Source organism: Ranitomeya imitator, chromosome 7, assembly GCF_032444005.1.
Source record: "Ranitomeya imitator isolate aRanImi1 chromosome 7, aRanImi1.pri, whole genome shotgun sequence".
Lineage (NCBI taxonomy): Eukaryota > Metazoa > Chordata > Amphibia > Anura > Dendrobatidae > Ranitomeya > Ranitomeya imitator.
This window is the reverse complement of record NC_091288.1, coordinates 197408533-197427330: the sequence shown is the minus strand read 5'-3', so window position 1 is coordinate 197427330 and position 18798 is coordinate 197408533. Positions and strand designations below refer to the sequence as shown.

The following is an 18798-nucleotide window of genomic DNA, read 5'->3' as shown; positions in this document are numbered from 1 at the left end:
AGGTCCATGTGGTCCTGGCTAGCGGACTTGTTGCCCGCCGAACACCGAACCCCCCCCCCGTTTCCCCACAGCACGTAATTGAAGCCACAAGTCATTTTTGATATTGGTTTCACAAAATTTTTTGCACAATTTGATTTGTACGGGATGTTTGTTTTTCTGCACATTAAACTTTGATGTGGTGATGTAACTTTGATGTGGTGATGTGCTCTCCAGTGCTGCTGCTCTCCTCAGCTTTGTCTCTCCCACGATGCTCCTCTCCTGTGCTTTGTCTTTCCAATGCTACTGCTCTTCTCAGCTTTGCCTCTCCAGCACTGCTGCTCTCCTCAGCTTTGTCTCTCCAGCGCTGCTTCTCTCCTCAGCTTTGTCTCTCCAGTGCTGCTGCTCTCCTCAGCTTTGTCTCTTCAGCGCTTCTGCTCTCCTCAGCTTTGTCTCTCCAGCGCTGCTGCTCTCCTGTGCTTTGTCTCTTCAGCGCTGCTGCTTTCCTCAGCTTTGTCTCTCCAGCGCTGCTGCTCTCCTCAGCTTTGTCTCTCCAGCGCTGCTGCTCTCCTGTGCTTTGTCTTTCCAATGCTGCTGCTCTCCTCAGCTTTGTCTCTCCAGCGCTGCTGCTCTCCTCAGCTTTGTCTCTCCAGTGCTGCTGCTCTCCTCAGCTTTGTCTCTCCAGCATTGCTGCTCTCCTCAGCTTTGTCTCTCCAGCGCTGCTGCTCTCCTCAGCTTTGTCTCTCCACCGTTGCTACTCTCTTGTACCTTGTCTCTCTAGCGCTGCTGCCCTCCTCAGCTTTGTCTCTCCAGCGCTGCTGCTCTCCTCAGCTTTGTCTCTCCACCGCTGCTACTCTCTTGTACTTTGTCTCTCCACCGCTGCTACTCTCTTGTACTTTGTCTCTCCAGTGCTGTTGCTCTCCTCAGCTTTGTCTCTCCAGCGCTGCTGCTCTCTTGTACGTTGTCTCTCCAGCGCTGCTGCTCTCCTCAGCTTTGTCTCTCCAGCGCTGCTGCTCTCTTGTACTTTGTCTCTCCAGTGCTGATGCTTTCCTGTGCTCAGTGTCTCCTGTGCTGCTGCTCTCCTATGCTTTGTCTCTCCAGCGCTGCTGCTCTCCTTTGCTCTGTGTCTCCAGCGCTGCTGCTCTCCTGTGCTTTGTCTCTCCAGCGCTGCTGCTCTCCTCAGCTTTGTCTCTCCAGCGCTGCTGCTCTCCTCAGCTTTGTCTCTCCAGCGCTGCTGCTCTCCTCAGCTTTGTCTCTCCACCGCTGCTACTCTCTTGTACTTTGTCTCTCCACCGCTGCTACTCTCTTGTACTTTGTCTCTCCAGCGCTGTTGCTCTCCTCAGCTTTGTCTCTCCAGCGCTGCTGCTCTCTTGTACGTTGTCTCTCCAGCGCTGCTGCTCTCCTCAGCTTTGTCTCTCCAGCGCTGCTGCTCTCTTGTACTTTGTCTCTCCAGTGCTGATGCTTTCCTGTGCTCAGTGTCTCCTGTGCTGCTGCTCTCCTATGCTTTGTCTCTCCAGCGCTGCTGCTCTCCTTTGCTCTGTGTCTCCAGCGCTGCTGCTCTCCTGTGCTTTGTCTTACCAGCACTGCTGTTCTCATTACTCTGGCACTCCAGCGTTGCTGCTTTTCTGTGCACTGTTACTCTCCTGTCCTCAGACTCACCAGCGCTGCTGCTCTCCTGTGCTCTAGCTCTCCAGCAATACTCCTCTTCTGTGCTCTGGCTCTCCTGCACTGCTCCTCACCTGCACATCGGCTCTCCACCACTACTCCTCTCCTTTTCTCCGGCTCTCCGGCACTGCTCCCCTCCCTTGTTCAGACTCTCCAGCGCTATTGCTCTCCTATGCTCCGGCTCTCCAGCACTGCTCCCCTTCTGTGTTTAGACTCTCCAGCGCTGTTTCTCTCCTATGCTCCAACTCTCCAGCACTGCTAACCTCCTGTGTTCAGACTCTCCAGCACTGTTGCTCTCCTGTGCTCAGACTCGCTAGAGCTTCTGCTCTCCTGTGCTACAGCTCTCCAGCGCTGCTGCTCTCCTGTGCTCTAGCTCTCCAGCACTACTCATCTGTGCTCTGGCTCTCTAGTGGTGCTCCTCGCCTGTGCGCCGGCTTTCTACCACTACTCCTATCCTTTGCTCCGGCTCTCCAGCACTTTTCCCCTCCCATGTTCAGACTCTCCAGTACTATTCCTCTCCTATGCTCCGGCTCTTCAGCACTGCTCCTCTCCTGTGCTCCAGCTCTCCAGCACTACTCCTCTTCTGTGCTCTGGCTCTCTAGTGCTGCTCCTGGCCTGTGCGTCAGCTTTCTACCACTACTCCTATCCTTTGCTCCGGCTCTCCAGCACTTTTCCCCTCCCATGTTCAGACTCTCCAGTACTATTCCTCTCCTATGCTCTGGCTCTTCAGCACTGCTCCTCTCCTGTGCTCCAGCTCTCCAGCACTACTCCTCTTCTGTGCTCTGGCTCTCTAGTGCTGCTCCTGGCCTGTGCGTCAGCTTTCTACCACTACTCCTATCCTTTGCTCCGGCTCTTCAGCACTGCTCCTCTCCTGTGCTCCAGCTCTCCAGCACTACTCCTCTTCTGTGCTCTGGCTCTCTAGTGCTGCTCCTCGCCTGTGCGCCGGCTTTCTACCGCTACTCCTCTCGTTTGTTCCGGCTCTCCAGCACTGTTCCTCTCCCATGTTCAGACTCTCCAGTACTATTCCTCTCCTATGCTCCGGCTCTTCAGCACTGCTCCTCTCCTGTGCTCCAGCTCTCCAGCACTACTCCTCTTCTGTGCTCTGGCTCTCTAGTGCTGCTCCTGGCCTGTGCGTCAGCTTTCTACCACTACTCCTATCCTTTGCTCCGGCTCTTCAGCACTGCTCCTCTCCTGTGCTCCAGCTCTCCAGCACTACTCCTCTTCTGTGCTCTAGCTCTCTAGTGCTGCTCCTCGCCTGTACGCCGGCTTTCTACCGCTACTCCTCTCGTTTGTTCCGGCTCTCCAGCACTGTTCCTCTCCCATGTTCAGACTCTCCAGCGCTATTGCTCTCCTATGCTCCGGCTCTTCAGCACTGCTCCTCTCCTGTGCTCCAGCTCTCCAATGCTGTTACTCTCCTGCGTTCCGGCTTTCAACCGCTGCTGCTTTTCTGTGCTCCAGCACTCCAGTAGCAGGATGGGACGCGGCAACTACAGATTTTTCATCATGGGCCCACACAAATCTCACCTCTGGAGAACACGCTAAACATGGCTGCGGCTTTCTCCATAGGCGTTTACTTTTTCCCCTCTATGATGAGGCTGTGTTTTAATTGGCCAGCGTCATAGAGGAGTTCCTCTGGTAAACGCCTAGTTGATTGCTGGTTACATTTTCTAATTACCAGATGGCATAACTTTGGAACGGAGGGGCATATTAAAAAAAAAAAAGAAATCAGTGGTACCCAGTTTAAATGAGAAAAAAATGCTAGTGATGGGTCCTTCATACACTAAGAAGATCTACAAATTATATAACAGGTGATTTTTGTTTTTCTTATGTTTTCAGATCACATGCATGCTCGGGCAATCTGAGCGTCCATGTGTTTTCGGGAAAGATAGCTGCCGACCAAATGAGCAAATTTACTAGAAGCAAATACGGTCAATCAGAACATGTAGTGAAGGATAACGGCTCTCTGACCTTTCACTCTCTTGTGTAGCACTTGCCCTCTCTCTGGTCCGGCATTGATCTGCTGGATCATACTGGGAGGTGTCCGGCTGACCTGAAGAACTTGAATAGGGCCTTCCTCTGAGAAGATAAATAAATCATATATTTATGTATTTGTTCACAGTTTCTTGTAGAAATCTGATGAAATTACATCTACAGCATTTCTAGGAGCTAGTGGCTCATCCAAACCATACATTATCGCGACGTGCTAGAAAAACCCTCGACAGGCAGCAATTCACACCATAAACACTGGATGGCCACAGATAGACACATATAGCACAAACATCTCCCAACAGCTACTGCAAAATTATATTATTTATTTTATTTTTTTTTTTAAAGCCGATCATCTCAGGATATGAGGAGCTAAGAGGAAAGGTGGGGAATGACACATATGTAGATTTTTTTTTACTTAAATGCAAGTATCTGGGGCTAAAAATAAAAAGGTCCATAGAGCTGATTTAGAGGTAGTACTACGATGCACTTAAGTAGCAGCCAAGCACCGGAAGCAATAGAGATGTCACTAATGCTGTGACACATTGGGGCCCTATTCCACATTCTGCTGTGGGGCCCGGAGCTATATCCTATACCATTGGCCGCACCACACTATGTATGGCCAGCTCTATGTAACATAGGCATCGCAGGATGAAATAAAGACCCCTGGCTGGCTCACACAGCCCCCCTATAGCTACGCTCTTCATATACAGTCTATCATGTGCCTGATTACAGACCAGAAGGAATGAACAGACCGGACTGATGATCTCTGTTCTCCTGCATCCGGGTAGGTGGTGGCACCATGTCTGGAACACTCTTCTTCACCTTGGGCCTCACATAGGTCTTAGTACTTAGCACGGCCTTGTCTTTAGAGGTAGTCATTGTTGGTTTGGTTGGAAAACCAGAAGACGGCGATGTCCAGTGACTTCTATCAGGGTTTACTCTGCGTATACTGTGCGGCTGTACGTGCGTCATCTGAAAGAAAGTTTCAGAACTATGTATTCTGCAAGATCAAAACCCACAGAGAGGTGGTCACGAGAAGCGATCAGGCATTATATATGGGTCATTTCTAGAAAGTTCTTAGGGAAAAGCCCACCTCTGAAACCTGTAAGATCAACAGGACAAAGGGGCAGCAATGTTCATAGATAGATAGATAGATAGATAACAAATAGAAGATTGATAGATAGATAGATAGATAGATAGATAGATAGATAGATAGATAGATAGATAGATAGATAGATAGATAATAGATAGATGATGGATAACAGATATATGATAGATAGATAGATAATAGATAATAGATAGATAGATAGATAAATGATAGATAGATAGATAGATAAATGATAGATAGATAGATAATAGATGATAGATAATAGATAGATAGATAGATAGATAGATAATTGATAGATGATAGATAATAGATAGATAGATAGATAGATAGATAGAGATGATAAATAGATAAATAGATAGATAATAGATATATAATAGATAGATAATACATAGATGATAGATAAATAGATAGATAGAGGATAGATAGATAATAGATAGATCTTAGATAAATAATAAATAATAGATAAATAGATAGATAATAGATAGATTATAAAGAGATAATAGATAGATAGATACTGCCCTCGCGGGCAGGGTCCTCTCTCCTTCTGTACCAGTTGTGACTTGTATTGTTCAAGATTATTGTACCTGTTTTTATTATGTATACCCCTCCTCACATGTAAAGCGCCATGGAATAAATTGCGCTATAATAATAAATAATAATAATAATAGATAGATCTTAGATAATAGATAGATAGATAATAGGTAGATAATAGATAGATAATAGATAGATGATAGATAGATGATAGATAAATAGATATATAATAGATAGATGATTGATAGATAATAGATATATGATAGATAGATAGATAGATAGATAGATAGATAGATAGATAGATAGATAGATAATAGATAGATATATAATAGATAGATAATAAATAGATAGATAATAGATATATGATAGATGATAGGTAGATAGATAGATAGAAAAATGATAGATAGATAATAGATAGATGATAGATAGATAATAGATAGATGATAGATAGATAATAGATAGATAGATAATAGATAGATAGATAGATAATAGATAGATAGATAATAGATAGATAGATAGATAGATAGATAGATAGATAGATAGATAGATAGATGCAAGATACATAGAGTAAAGACTTAACAATAAAAATACAGATAATAAAATCCCTTACAAAAAAAACAACTCTTATAAAAAGAAGAACCTTCCTCCCTGATGGATGGATGGAAAGCTTTGTGGCAACGTTTGTCCTTGTGGAAAGTGCACATCAGTGTAGAGAGACCTATAGGCCATGCATGCTGCTCTGGGAATTTTTAATATGCAAATATCCTCTTTAGAGGGGAAGCGAACTGGTGACTTGGCACTCTCTACAAGAAGAAACTTCACCCCTTAGATCCTCTGTCAGTGGCTTCTCACCCAGCCTCAGACCTCCAGCTTTGCACTGATGAGGGACATAGGCCCCAAAACAGGAGTTTGAAAATGGGAGTTTCTGGTTTGGCTTGTTATCCAGATGAGAATTATAAATGGAGATCTTTACACCTTTGCTCCACTCTGGTGCCGCTTATCTAAGAGGAATAAATACATTTTCTAATGTTTTCTTGACAGTACCTGCGACCTCTTAGTGCGGGGTAAGTAATTAATAGGGCACTTCGGCTACAATGTTCCTAAACTGCTACCAGGAGTTTTTTTCCAAGGTTGACCCTATTATTAAAGGGGTTGTCTAGGAATTTGATAGCGATGGCCTATTCTTAGTATAGGTTATAAATATTAGATTGATGGGGGTCTGAAATTTCTGGACATCCCCTTTAAGCTCACAGTTGCTGTACACTTTAGTGTATTTACCTGTGAAGAGGCAGCTTCCAAGGAACGTGACCTTTTTCCCCAAAACCTTTTTTTGATATGGAGTCTCTTGGGGCTGGTTAATGAGAGAAGCTTGGAGTCCTCATCTTTCCTTGGAGCGATTGCGGTCAGGCTCTCGGTGCTCGCAGCCTTCCTGACCGGTGGGCGAAGCACAATCCTTGGGGTCTGAAGCACATTCAGCGAGGGGCGGGCGATCTCTTTCTTTAGGATGAATGAAGACTCGGTGCTGGCAACTTTTGATCGTCTTTTCGCCGCAACCAGAGAAATACTTTTAGTTCCGGCTGCAATTTCTTCGAGGGCGTCAGGGCTGAGGGGCAGGACTGACAGCGAGCGTCTACGCTCAGTTTCAAAGGGATTTGGGAACGCCATGGTCACTGGGCTTTCTTTAAAAGGATGGCTAACTGACTAATGGAAGAACAGGAAAAAAAATAGGAAAAATAATAGACCAGTATTTTGTCATCTGCAAAACCGTGCAATAAGGCAGAATTAATATATGCTGTTCCTGGGACCCCCAAAACAAATTAAAAAAAATGTTCCCCATCCTGGTGCTCAACCAGTTCATCAGTGGATAGGGAGATACTTGTCCAACTGTTCCTGCATCAGTTCTTCTCTTACCCCATTTGCTTATGTTGCATTGCTGCAATGCCATACCAGTGCTGGATTCACAGTTACATTGCTCATATAGACAAAAAGTGATCTCCGTGCTGCTGCTTCTCAACATTTATTACGTAAAGACAGTGAAGCGGAAATCTCTAACTAACATGGCAGATGGTTTTCACCCACAAACTCAAGAGACAAATAAGCTGTTTAGCTGACGCCAGTGCTGAATTCACAGTTACATTGCTCAGTACAGGCAAAAAGTGATCTCTCTGCAGCTGCATCTGAACTTGTACTACATAGAGATAGGAGAGCAGGAATCCCTCATGTCTGGGTGTGCTGACATGACGGCTAGTTTTTACCTTCAAGCTCAGAGACAAAATGTCTGTTTTGCTCACTCCAGTGCTGGATTCACAGTTACATTGCTCAGTACTGGCAAAAAGTGACCTCCATGTTGCTATAACTGATCATGTGCTACATAAAAACTGGAGAGAAGGAATCCCTCATGACTGTATGTGCTGACATGGCAGCAAGTCTTCACTCACAATCTCAGGGATAAATAAGTTGGTCATAATACACCTAAGTAATTGCTCATTTTCACAGGCTATAACACAGAAATGGTTACAGGGGTAACCTGCATGTCATCTATGACCTCGGATGCTCTCACCTAGCTCCTAGGCACTATATACACCAATATGGATCCCAACAAATACTTATTTCAACGTTCTTATCCAAGATAAACCGCCCTATAACTGACCGGATGTATTGGGGTCCTCAAATGGTGAAAAGGTGTCAGGCTCAAGGAAGAATTCTGTCTCGTGGGCTTTAATCCAGGTGTCGATTTTGACGTCCTACAGTCACTGGAGTAAAAATATAGACATGGTAACTTTTCATGTTGCTTTCCAGTAGAAGGGACTTCTGCACTTGGTCATCACCTAAAAACACTGCAGTTGTAGTTATCTTTCAAGATGATGAGGGATAAATATGTGATAAAGGGGCAATAATCTCCTGGTTATATTATGGCACTACAGACCTTCAAAAAGATCAAGATGATGTTTCTGATAGTTAAAGGAATTATCATGGATTGGAAACACATTTCTGCATTACTCCAAAAACAGCACCACTCTCACACACAGGTTGGATGTGGTATTACACTTCAAAATCATTGCACTGATCAGGACTGGACACATATGCTGCTTTTTTCCTTAAAAGAAAGCATCCATATACAACTAGATATCCAACATCTGCTAAATGGGGGACATGGATTGTACAGTAAATGGACACTGAAGACACAGTATGAAAAAACTATGACTTGATAAATTATTAAATTGAATGTGCTCATCTGAAATATGGTACAATACAGTATATGATCATAAGTATTGGCACCAACCACATTACACCTGACCTCCCATTCTACCATGATAGACATTAATATGGAGTCGGTCCATTCGCAGATATAACAGCTTTCGCTCTCCTGGAAGGATTTCTATAAGATTTTGGAGGTGTCTGTAGATATTATTGCCCATTCATCCAGACCCTGATAGTGGAGGAGAGGTCCCGCTCACAATCTCCTCTATTTCAACCCAAGGGTGTTGGATGGGGTCCGGGTTCTGTAGAGCCGGTCATGTTCTTCCACCACTGCCCCAACCATGTCTTTATGGACCATAGTCCTGGGGAGCAGTAAAGGGCCTTCTGCAAACTGTTCCCACAAAGTCGGAAACTACAGTTGTCCATAATGTCTTGTATTAAAATTTTATTTCACTGGATTTTACTAAGATGCCAAGGCCAACCCCTGAGGAACAACTCAAAGCATAATCCCTCCTCCACCAAACTGTACAATGGGCACAGTGCAGTCAGACAGGTAACGTTCTCCCGGAATCACCAAACTCAGACTCCTCCATCAGATGCAGACAGAGAAGCTTGATCTGTCACCCCATAGAACACATTTTTCCAGTGGAGCAGGCCTTACATCACTGCAGTCAATGCTTGGCATTGTGCTTGGCGGTGTAAGGCTGGCTTCCACCTCTCAATAATACCACTCACAAGTGATAGTGGAATATTTACATGTGCCAGTGAGATTTGTCATCTCTTCTGGGAGACTGCGAGACATCCCCTTTTTCCGGTAGCCATCTTGACATTTCAAAGCAGTTGGCAAGTATTGGTCCACCAGAGGATACTAAGCCACAAAGGTTCCACAGATGACCCGATTTTTGCAATTTTTGGAGACAATCAAATGCTACTAGGGTCTTCTCAGAACATTCACAAATAACCTATTAAACCTTACGGATGACATAAGCTGCTTACAGACTGCTCATTGGGACCAGTGGATTCACAGATCCACCTCGACAGGTGAGATAAAATGAAGCTATAACAGGTGGTGCACATGGTAAAATCCTAAACAAGGAGAATGATAAGTGTCTTACCTTTCTGAGTCCATGGTATAAGGAGACAGGTTGTATCTTGTGCGGTTATCGCCACTCTTCTTCTGGTCACTGACTGATCTTCCCGGCTGTTCTATATCCAGGTGCAGAAGTGACCCCCCATAAATCTCTGGGTCAACCCCATTTTGCATAGAATCATCCTGTAAAATAAAAACACAGCTATCGGATATGTTATCAATAGCCAGGGACTAGAGTTGGCATCAGGTGGCACAAGACGTGTCCCATTGGGCTTGTTGGGCGTAACTATAGTGGGTACAGGGATTGTGGTCGTACTCAGGATTCAGAGCCTTGGGGGACCCTAATGTCCCTTTTGCCCATAAGAGAAGACCAATATTATTAATGACCTAAGATGGTTTGGAGGACCTGTTGGTGATTTGTTCTTGCAGCCCAGAAGCTTCAAGTTACTCCACTACATGGACATCTACGAAAACTTGTCAAGCTGAGTGTATGATGTCAGGGGCCACAATCACCGGGAGGTGGCCCGAAACTGGGTGATTGATAGATCAGACACCCTAAAATGGGTAGGAATAATGGATAATAAAGAACCTGATACACAAGACACAGTGTTCGGGATGATAATGATATACCTCCAGTCTGCCTGATAACAGAGAGTGCAGCTGCTCCAGCCGGCTCATCGTCCCGTGCTCCATCTCCTTGGAGTATAAGTGATGAAGCTTCTCCAGCAGCTCCGGCCCATGAACCCTATCATCTATAGGTATGAAAAAGGTAAAAAAAAATCAGAGTTTTTTTTTTCATGTTACAGAGGAAAATCCATACAATGGGTCAAAGAAGATGAGATATTTGGAGTTGTTTGATGGGATTCCCTCAATGGGCTTGTCCATGTCCAGTGAAAACAAATTATCACCTAAGCAAGAACTTACTGATCGGTGGGGGCCGACAGGTGGGACTCGCACCAATTGGCAGATCGGGAACATTTTACCTCTCTTACAAAATAGAGGGACAGATCAGATGTCTAACTACTGTGACATTCATTACCTATAGACCTGCCGCAAAAAGCCGAGCACTGCAGTCAGCAGACCCATAGACAATGAGTGGAGTGGCGGTCTCGTATGTACTGTGCTGCTCCATTCTAATGAGGATTAAAGTGCACCGTTCTGCCAAAAGGTGCAGGTCTTGGACTCCCACCAATCAGTAAGATATCCCTATTCCACCCTGTGTCATCACCTATCCTGTGGTATCACCTATCCTGTGGTATCAGCTATCCTGTGGTATCAGCTATCCTGTGGCATCACCTATCCCGTGGCATCACCTACCCTGTGGTATCACTTATCCTGTGGTATCACCTATCCTGTGGTATCAGCTATCCTGTGGCATCACCTATCCTGTGGTATCACCTATCCCGTGGCATCACCTACCCTGTGGTATCACCTATCCTGTGGTATCACCTATCCCGTGGCATCACCTATCCTGTGGTATCACCTATCCCGTGGCATCACCTATCCTGTGGTATCACCTATCCTGTGTCATCACCAATCCTGTGGTATCACCTATCCTGTGGTATCAGCTATCCTGTGGTATCAGCTATCATGTGGCATCACCTATCCCGTGGCATCACCTACCCTGTGGTATCAACTATCCTGTGGTATCACCTATCCTGTGGTATCACCTATCCCGTGGCATCACCTATCCTGTGGTATCACCTATCCCGTGGCATCACCTATCCTGTGGTATCACCTATCCTGTGTCATCACCTATCCTGTGTCATCACCTATCCTGTGGTATCAGCTATCCTGTGGCATCAGCTATCCTGTGGTATCACCTATCCTGTGGTATCACCTATCCTGTGGTATCACCTATCCTGTGGTATCACCTATCCTGTGGCATCAGCTATCCTGTGGTTTCAGCCATCCTATGGCATCACATATCCTGTGGCATCAGCTATCCTGTGGTATCAGCTATCCTGTGATATCACCTATCCTGTGGTATCAGCTATCCTGTGGCATCACCTATCCTGTGGTATCACCTATCCCGTGGCATCACCTACCCTGTGGTATCACCTATCCTGTGGTATCACCTATCCCGTGGCATCACCTATCCTGTGGTATCACCTATCCCGTGGCATCACCTATCCTGTGGTATCACCTATCCTGTGTCATCACCAATCCTGTGGTATCACCTATCCTGTGGTATCAGCTATCCTGTGGTATCAGCTATCATGTGGCATCACCTATCCCGTGGCATCACCTACCCTGTGGTATCAACTATCCTGTGGTATCACCTATCCTGTGGTATCACCTATCCCGTGGCATCACCTATCCTGTGGTATCACCTATCCCGTGGCATCACCTATCCTGTGGTATCACGTATCCTGTGTCATCACCTATCCTGTGTCATCACCTATCCTGTGGATAGGAGTGGAGTGGCGGTCTCGTATGTACTGTGCTGCTCCATTCTAATGAGGATTAAAGTGCACCGTTCTGCCAAAAGGTGCAGGTCTTGGACTCCCACCAATCAGTAAGATATCCCTATTCCACCCTGTGTCATCACCTATCCTGTGGTATCACCTATCCTGTGGTATCAGCTATCCTGTGGTATCAGCTATCCTGTGGCATCACCTATCCCGTGGCATCACCTACCCTGTGGTATCACTTATCCTGTGGTATCACCTATCCTGTGGTATCAGCTATCCTGTGGCATCACCTATCCTGTGGTATCACCTATCCCGTGGCATCACCTACCCTGTGGTATCACCTATCCTGTGGTATCACCTATCCCGTGGCATCACCTATCCTGTGGTATCACCTATCCCGTGGCATCACCTATCCTGTGGTATCACCTATCCTGTGTCATCACCAATCCTGTGGTATCACCTATCCTGTGGTATCAGCTATCCTGTGGTATCAGTTATCATGTGGCATCACCTATCCCGTGGCATCACCTATCCTGTGGTATCACCTATCCCGTGGCATCACCTATCCTGTGATCACCTATCCTGTGTCATCACCTATCCTGTGTCATCACCTATCCTGTGGTATCAGCTATCCTGTGGCATCAGCTATCCTGTGGTATCAGCTATCCTGTGGTATCACCTATCCTGTGGTATCACCTATCCTGTGGTATCACCTATCCTGTGGCATCAGCTATCTTGTGGTTTCAGCCATCCTGTGGCATCACCTATCCTGTGGCATCAGCTATCCTGTGGTATCAGCTATCCTGTGGTATCACCTATCCTGTGGTATCAGCTATCCTGTGGTATCAGCTATCCTGTGGTATCACCTATCCTGTGGCATCAGCTATCCTGTGGCATCAGCTATCCTGTGGTATCAGCTATCCTGTGGTATCACCTATCCCGTGGTATCACCCATCCTGTGGCATCAGCTATCCTATGGTATCACCTATCCTGTGGCATCACCTATATTGTGGCATCACCTATCCCGTGGCATCACCTATCCTGTGGTATCACCTACCCTGTGGTATCAGCTATCCTGTGGCATCACCTATCCTGTGGTATCAGCTATCCTGTGGCATCACCTATCCTGTGGTATCAGCTATCCTGTGGTATCACCTATCCTGTGTCATCACCTATCTCGTGGCATCACCTATCCTGTGGTATCAGCTATCCCGTGGCATCAGCTATCCTGTGGTATCAGCTATCCTGTGGTATCACCTGTCCTGTGGTATCACCTGTCCTGTGGTATCAGCTATCCTGTGGTATCAGCTATCCTGTGGTATCATCTGTAATGTGTATCACCTATCCTGTGGCATCACCTATCCCGTGGCATCACCTATCCCGTGGCATCACCTATCCTGTGGTATCAGCTATCCCGTGGCATCACCTATCCTGTGGTATCACCTATCCTGTGGCATCACCTATCCGTGGCATCACCTATCCTGTGGTATCAGCTATCCTGTGGTATCACCTATCCTGTGTCATCACCTATCCTGTGGTATCAGCTATCCTGTGGTATCACCTATCCTGTGTCATCACCTATCTCGTGGCATCACCTATCCTGTGGTATCAGCTATCCCGTGGCATCAGCTATCCTGTGGTATCAGCTATCCTGTGGTATCACCTGTCCTGTGTATCACCTATCCTGTGGTATCAGCTATCCTGTGGCATCACCTATCCTGTGGTATCACCTATCCTGTGTCATCACCTATCTCGTGGCATCACCTATCCTGTGGTATCAGCTATCCCGTGGCATCAGCTATCCTGTGGTATCAGCTATCCCGTGGCATCAGCTATCCTGTGGTATCAGCTATCCTGTGGTATCAGCTATCCTGTGGTATCACCTGTCCTGTGGTATCAGCTATCCTGTGGTATCAGCTATCCTGTGGCATCACCTATCCTGTGGCATCACCTATCCTGTGGCATCACCTATCCTGTGGCATCACCTATCCCGTGGCATCACCTATCCTGTGGTATCAGCTATCCCGTGGCATCACCTATCCTGTGGTATCAGCTATCCCATGGCATCACCTATCCTGTGTCATCACCTATCTCGTGGCATCACCTATCCTGTGGTATCAGCTATCCCGTGGCATCAGCTATCCTGTGGTATCACCTGTCCTGTGGCATCACCTATCCCGTGGCATCACCTATCCCGTGGTATCAGCTATCCTGTGGTATCAGCTATCCTGTGGTATCACCTATCCTGTGTCATCACCTATCTCGTGGCATTCACTCTCCTGTGGTATCAGCTATCCCGTGGCATCAGCTATCCTGTGGTATCACATATCCTGTGGTATCACCTATCCTGTGTATCACCTATCCTGTGGCATCAGCTATCCTGTGGTATCACATATCCTGTGGTATCACCTATCCTGTGTATCACCTATCCTGTGGCATCAGCTATCCTGTGGTATCACATATCCTGTGGTATCACCTATCCTGTGTATCACCTATCCTGTGGCATCAGCTATCCCGTGGCATCACCTATCCCGTGGCATCACCTATCCTGTGGCATCAGCTATCCCGTGGCATCACCTATCCTGTGGTATCAGCTATCCTGTGGCATCACCTATCCCGTGGCATCACCTATCCTGTGGTATCAGCTATCCTGTGTATCACCTATCTTCCCCCTTTCAGTTGACCATTACAGTGTGTCCTATATTCTCGGGATCTGTGGAGTTCACACAGGTCGCTTTCCCTCTGATTGTAAAGTGATGGTATATCCTGGCGATATGAGCGAATCCCTGTAATTTTCTGTTATGTGGTCTGATCTCCCCATCATACCAGTGGCGTGTGGCCAGCATTAGCCGGTCTTCTCCTACCATTTATTATTGTATGTGGGTTTAAGTTCCTGATCATTAGTTATCACCTTCTATCAGCGCCTTTTGCAGATGGATGATTTTCTCACATAAGGACCTGTACTGCTGATAGCTCAGGATCACAAAGTTCTTCTGGTACAGGACGCTATTGTCCTTGCAGTCACTCTGGGCCCGAAGTTCTGTATTCGAGACCTGCAACTCATGAAGTTTGTGCAGCAACCTAAAGACCTCGCGCTGCTCAGTAGTAAGCTGATCCGGGATCATCTGCTCTAACTGAGACGTTCTCATCTTAGCTCTTGCCCAATGTTCTTCCAGTTTTTCCTAGGGATAGAGAATAGTCTACATCATGGCAATATCACAGTGATATCAATGGAAAATTATTTTATTGGTCTCCATTTTTGGCTTAAAAAAAAGATGCTCTCTCACACTAGTGTAAATTGCGCCTAACAACATTGGTAGCAGAAAGGGCCAAGCTTACATTTCCCAAAATCTGTTCTTCATGAGTTGTGTGAACCACAAGGCTCCAGATGGAAGGCAGAGACCAACATGAAGGTCAAGTCGGAAGGGAGGATGAGCCAGTGCTTTGATCTCCTGACAAGGGATGGAGGAGGGAAGAGGGTCCTGTCGTGATGAGGCCATCACACCTATAAGGTGGCCCTTTGGGCAGGTTTGCCAGGTCTATTACCTCATGGCATGGCACACATATGGCTATGACATTGGGAACCAGATAGTCCTCCTCTCTATGTAGACACAAGAGGTCTAAAATGCCATCATTCATGGTCATTACTTGACCAGTTCTTGGTGCTATGTGGAGTGCACCAGTTTAACCCCAATGTTATATCATCCATATCTTCTAAACCAGTGGTTCTCCCAACACACATACCACAGGGAATTTCATGCCACAGCTTTAAGCGGTACGTGCAGGAACTGAAAAAAAAACCTAAATCTCCTTTCTCTCCCTGGGAACCAGCAAGGTAAGAGTATTGAAGACAGATAAAGCACCGCCGCCGATTCAGCTCCAAAAGCCCATCCTCCTGTGGCACCGTACCTCTGCATTTTGGGGCACTGACTACACAGAGGGCATGTGTGCTGGGGTGAGATGGGCATTCAAGGCTGGTGGATACAGCCACTAGGGTGAGATGGAGGTGAGATGGGCTTTCAAGGCTGGTAGATATAGCCACTTGGGTGAGATGGAGGGGAGAAGGGAATTCCAGGCTGGTAGATACAGCCACTTGGGTGAGATGGAGGTGAGAGGGGCTTTCAAGGCTGGTAGATACAGCCACTTGGGTGAGATGGGCTTTCAAGGCTGGTAGATACAGCCCATTGGGTGAGATGGAGGTGAGAGGGGCATTCGAGGCTGGTAGATACAGCCACTTGGGTGAGATGGAGGGGAGAGGGGCATTTGAGGCTGGTAGATACAGCCCATTGGGTGAGATGGAGGTGAGAGGGGCTTTCAAGGCTGGTAGATACAGCCACTTGGGTGAGATGGAGGTGAGATGGGCTTTCAAGGCTGGTAGATACAGCCCATTGGGTGAGATGGAGGTGAGAGGGGCATTCGAGGCTGGTAGATACAGCCACTTGGGTGAGATGGAGGGGAGAGGGGAATTCGAGGCTGGTAGATACAGCCACTTGGGTGAGATGGAGGTGAGAGGGGCTTTCAAGGCTGGTAGATACAGCCACTAGGGTGAGATGGAGGTGAGAGGGGCATTCGAGGCTGGTAGATACAGCCACTTGGGTGAGAGGGAGGTGAGAGGGGCATTCGAGGCTGGTAGATACAGCCACTTGGGTGAGATGGAGGTGAGAGGGGCATTTGAGGCTGGTAGATACAGCCACTTGGGTGAGATGGAGGTGAGAGGGGCATTCGAAGCTGGTAGATACAGCCCGTCGGGTGAGATGGAGGTTAGAGGGGCATTCGAGGCTGGTAGATACAGCCCGTTGGGTGAGATGGAGGTGAGAGGGGCATTTGAGGCTGGTAGATACAGCCACTTGGGTGAGATGGAGGTGAGAGGGGCATTCGAGGCTGGTAGATACAGCCACTTGGGTGAGATGGAGGGGAGAGGGGAATTCGAGGCTGGTAGATACAGCCACTTGGGTGAGATGGAGGGGAGAGGGGAATTCGAGGCTGGTAGAGACAGCCACTTGGGTGCGATGGAGGTGAGAGGGGCTTTCAAGGCTGGTAGATACAGCCACTTGGGTGAGATGGAGGTGAGAGGGGCATTCGAGGCTGGTAGATACAGCCACTAGGGTGAGATGGAGGTGAGAGGGGCATTCGAGGCTGGTAGATATAGCCACTTAGGTGAGATGGAGGGGAGAGGGGCATTTGAGGCTGGTAGATACAGCCACTTGGGTGAGATGGAGGTGAGAGGGGCTTTCAAGGCTGGTAGATACAGCCACTTGGGTGAGATGGAGGTGAGATGGGCTTTCAAGGCTGGTAGATACAGCCCATTGGGTGAGATGGAGGTGAGAGGGGCATTCGAGGCTGGTAGATACAGCCACTTGGGTGAGATGGAGGGGAGAGGGGCATTTGAGGCTGGTAGATACAGCCCATTGGGTGAGATGGAGGTGAGAGGGGCTTTCAAGGCTGGTAGATACAGCCACTTGGGTGAGATGGAGGTGAGATGGGCTTTCAAGGCTGGTAGATACAGCCCATTGGGTGAGATGGAGGTGAGAGGGGCATTCGAGGCTGGTAGATACAGCCACTTGGGTGAGAGGGAGGTGAGAGGGGCATTCGAGGCTGGTAGATACAGCCACTTGGGTGAGATGGAGGTGAGAGGGGCATTTGAGGCTGGTAGATACAGCCACTTGGGTGAGATGGAGGTGAGAGGGGCATTCGAGGCTGGTAGATACAGCCACTTAGGTGAGATGGAGGGGAGAGGGGCATTTGAGGCTGGTAGATACAGCCACTTGGGTGAGATGGAGGTGAGAGGGGCTTTCAAGGCTGGTAGATACAGCCCGTTGGGTGAGATGGAGGTTAGAGGGGAATTCGAGGCTGGTAGATACAGCCACTTGGGTGACATGGAGGTGAGAGGGGCATTTGAGTCGAGACTGGTAGTTGCAGTCACTTTGGTGAGAAATTCTGTCCTGGGGAGAGGAGCAATTTGGATTTGCGGATATTGTAAACCCATGTAGGGCTGCTCAATATCGTTCATGTGACAAGGGCCTTGCACTGCTTGGGGGGGAAACAATGGGCAGTGGTTATACTGCGAGGGTCCATTTTCTTGGTGGAGAATTGGGGAAGGTGGTGGTTACAGTTAATGCAGTCAGGGCCTGTGCGGTGGAGGTCGGATGGCCATGGTGGTATCAGTATAAAGCGGAATCTGGCCTGGAGCTCATATTTATTTATGAGGTCAACTGAGAGGTCTCTATCCATTCTAGGGTCTACATGTACTGTGTGTGAACCAAAAACACATGGGCCACCTGCATAGCGAACAAGTCTATAGAAACCTGTTCACACCACCAAAGAACTTGAAAACACAAAAGCGCAGAGAGAGGTCAAAAAATACTCTGTTGTAAAAGGGTCACAGTAAATAAGCAAGTGACCCTTGCTTATACAAAAAAAAGTTGGTGGAGCAGCTTAACATACTTTTTTTTGCAAAAAAACGTATTAACTAAATACCCTGTATTTTTTCATTTCTTGACTAGCACTTGCTTATTTACTATGACCCTTTTACAACAGAGTATTTTTTTACCTCTCTGTGCGCTTTTGTGTTTTCATGTACTGTGTGTGAGAGTGTAATTTAGGGTCAAGTCCTAAATAAATGGTCAGAGTTCACAAAAAGATTTTCTGTGGGGTGCTACAAACTCCCCTTTTCTCAACAAAACCGTGACACACAACAGGTGCCAATGGCGCCCCCATATTTATAATGGGGCTTATTGAGGGGCCAATATGGTGTCCATAATTTTGATGGGAAGAATAATACTCCGTGCTGCACTCGGATCACAGCTCCCTGCTGACGGAGGAGT

At 47.2% G+C, this 18798-nt stretch overlaps 1 protein-coding gene across 1 annotated transcript in view; it reads right to left on the bottom strand.

Moving 5' to 3' along the window:
- The window catches only part of LOC138645954 (kinesin-like protein KIF19), a 50177-nt gene that overhangs the window by 7563 nt on the left and 23816 nt on the right, over positions 1 to 18798 (bottom strand). The window contains exons 13-19 of the mRNA XM_069735430.1: positions 14886 to 15156; positions 10191 to 10312; positions 9586 to 9743; positions 7920 to 8022; positions 6548 to 6970; positions 4383 to 4602; positions 3610 to 3717 (exon numbers count right to left, since the gene is read on the bottom strand). Coding sequence (XP_069591531.1) covers positions 3610 to 3717; positions 4383 to 4602; positions 6548 to 6970; positions 7920 to 8022; positions 9586 to 9743; positions 10191 to 10312; positions 14886 to 15156 — 1405 coding nt within the window. The remainder of the gene's footprint in view (positions 1 to 3609; positions 3718 to 4382; positions 4603 to 6547; positions 6971 to 7919; positions 8023 to 9585; positions 9744 to 10190; positions 10313 to 14885; positions 15157 to 18798) is intronic.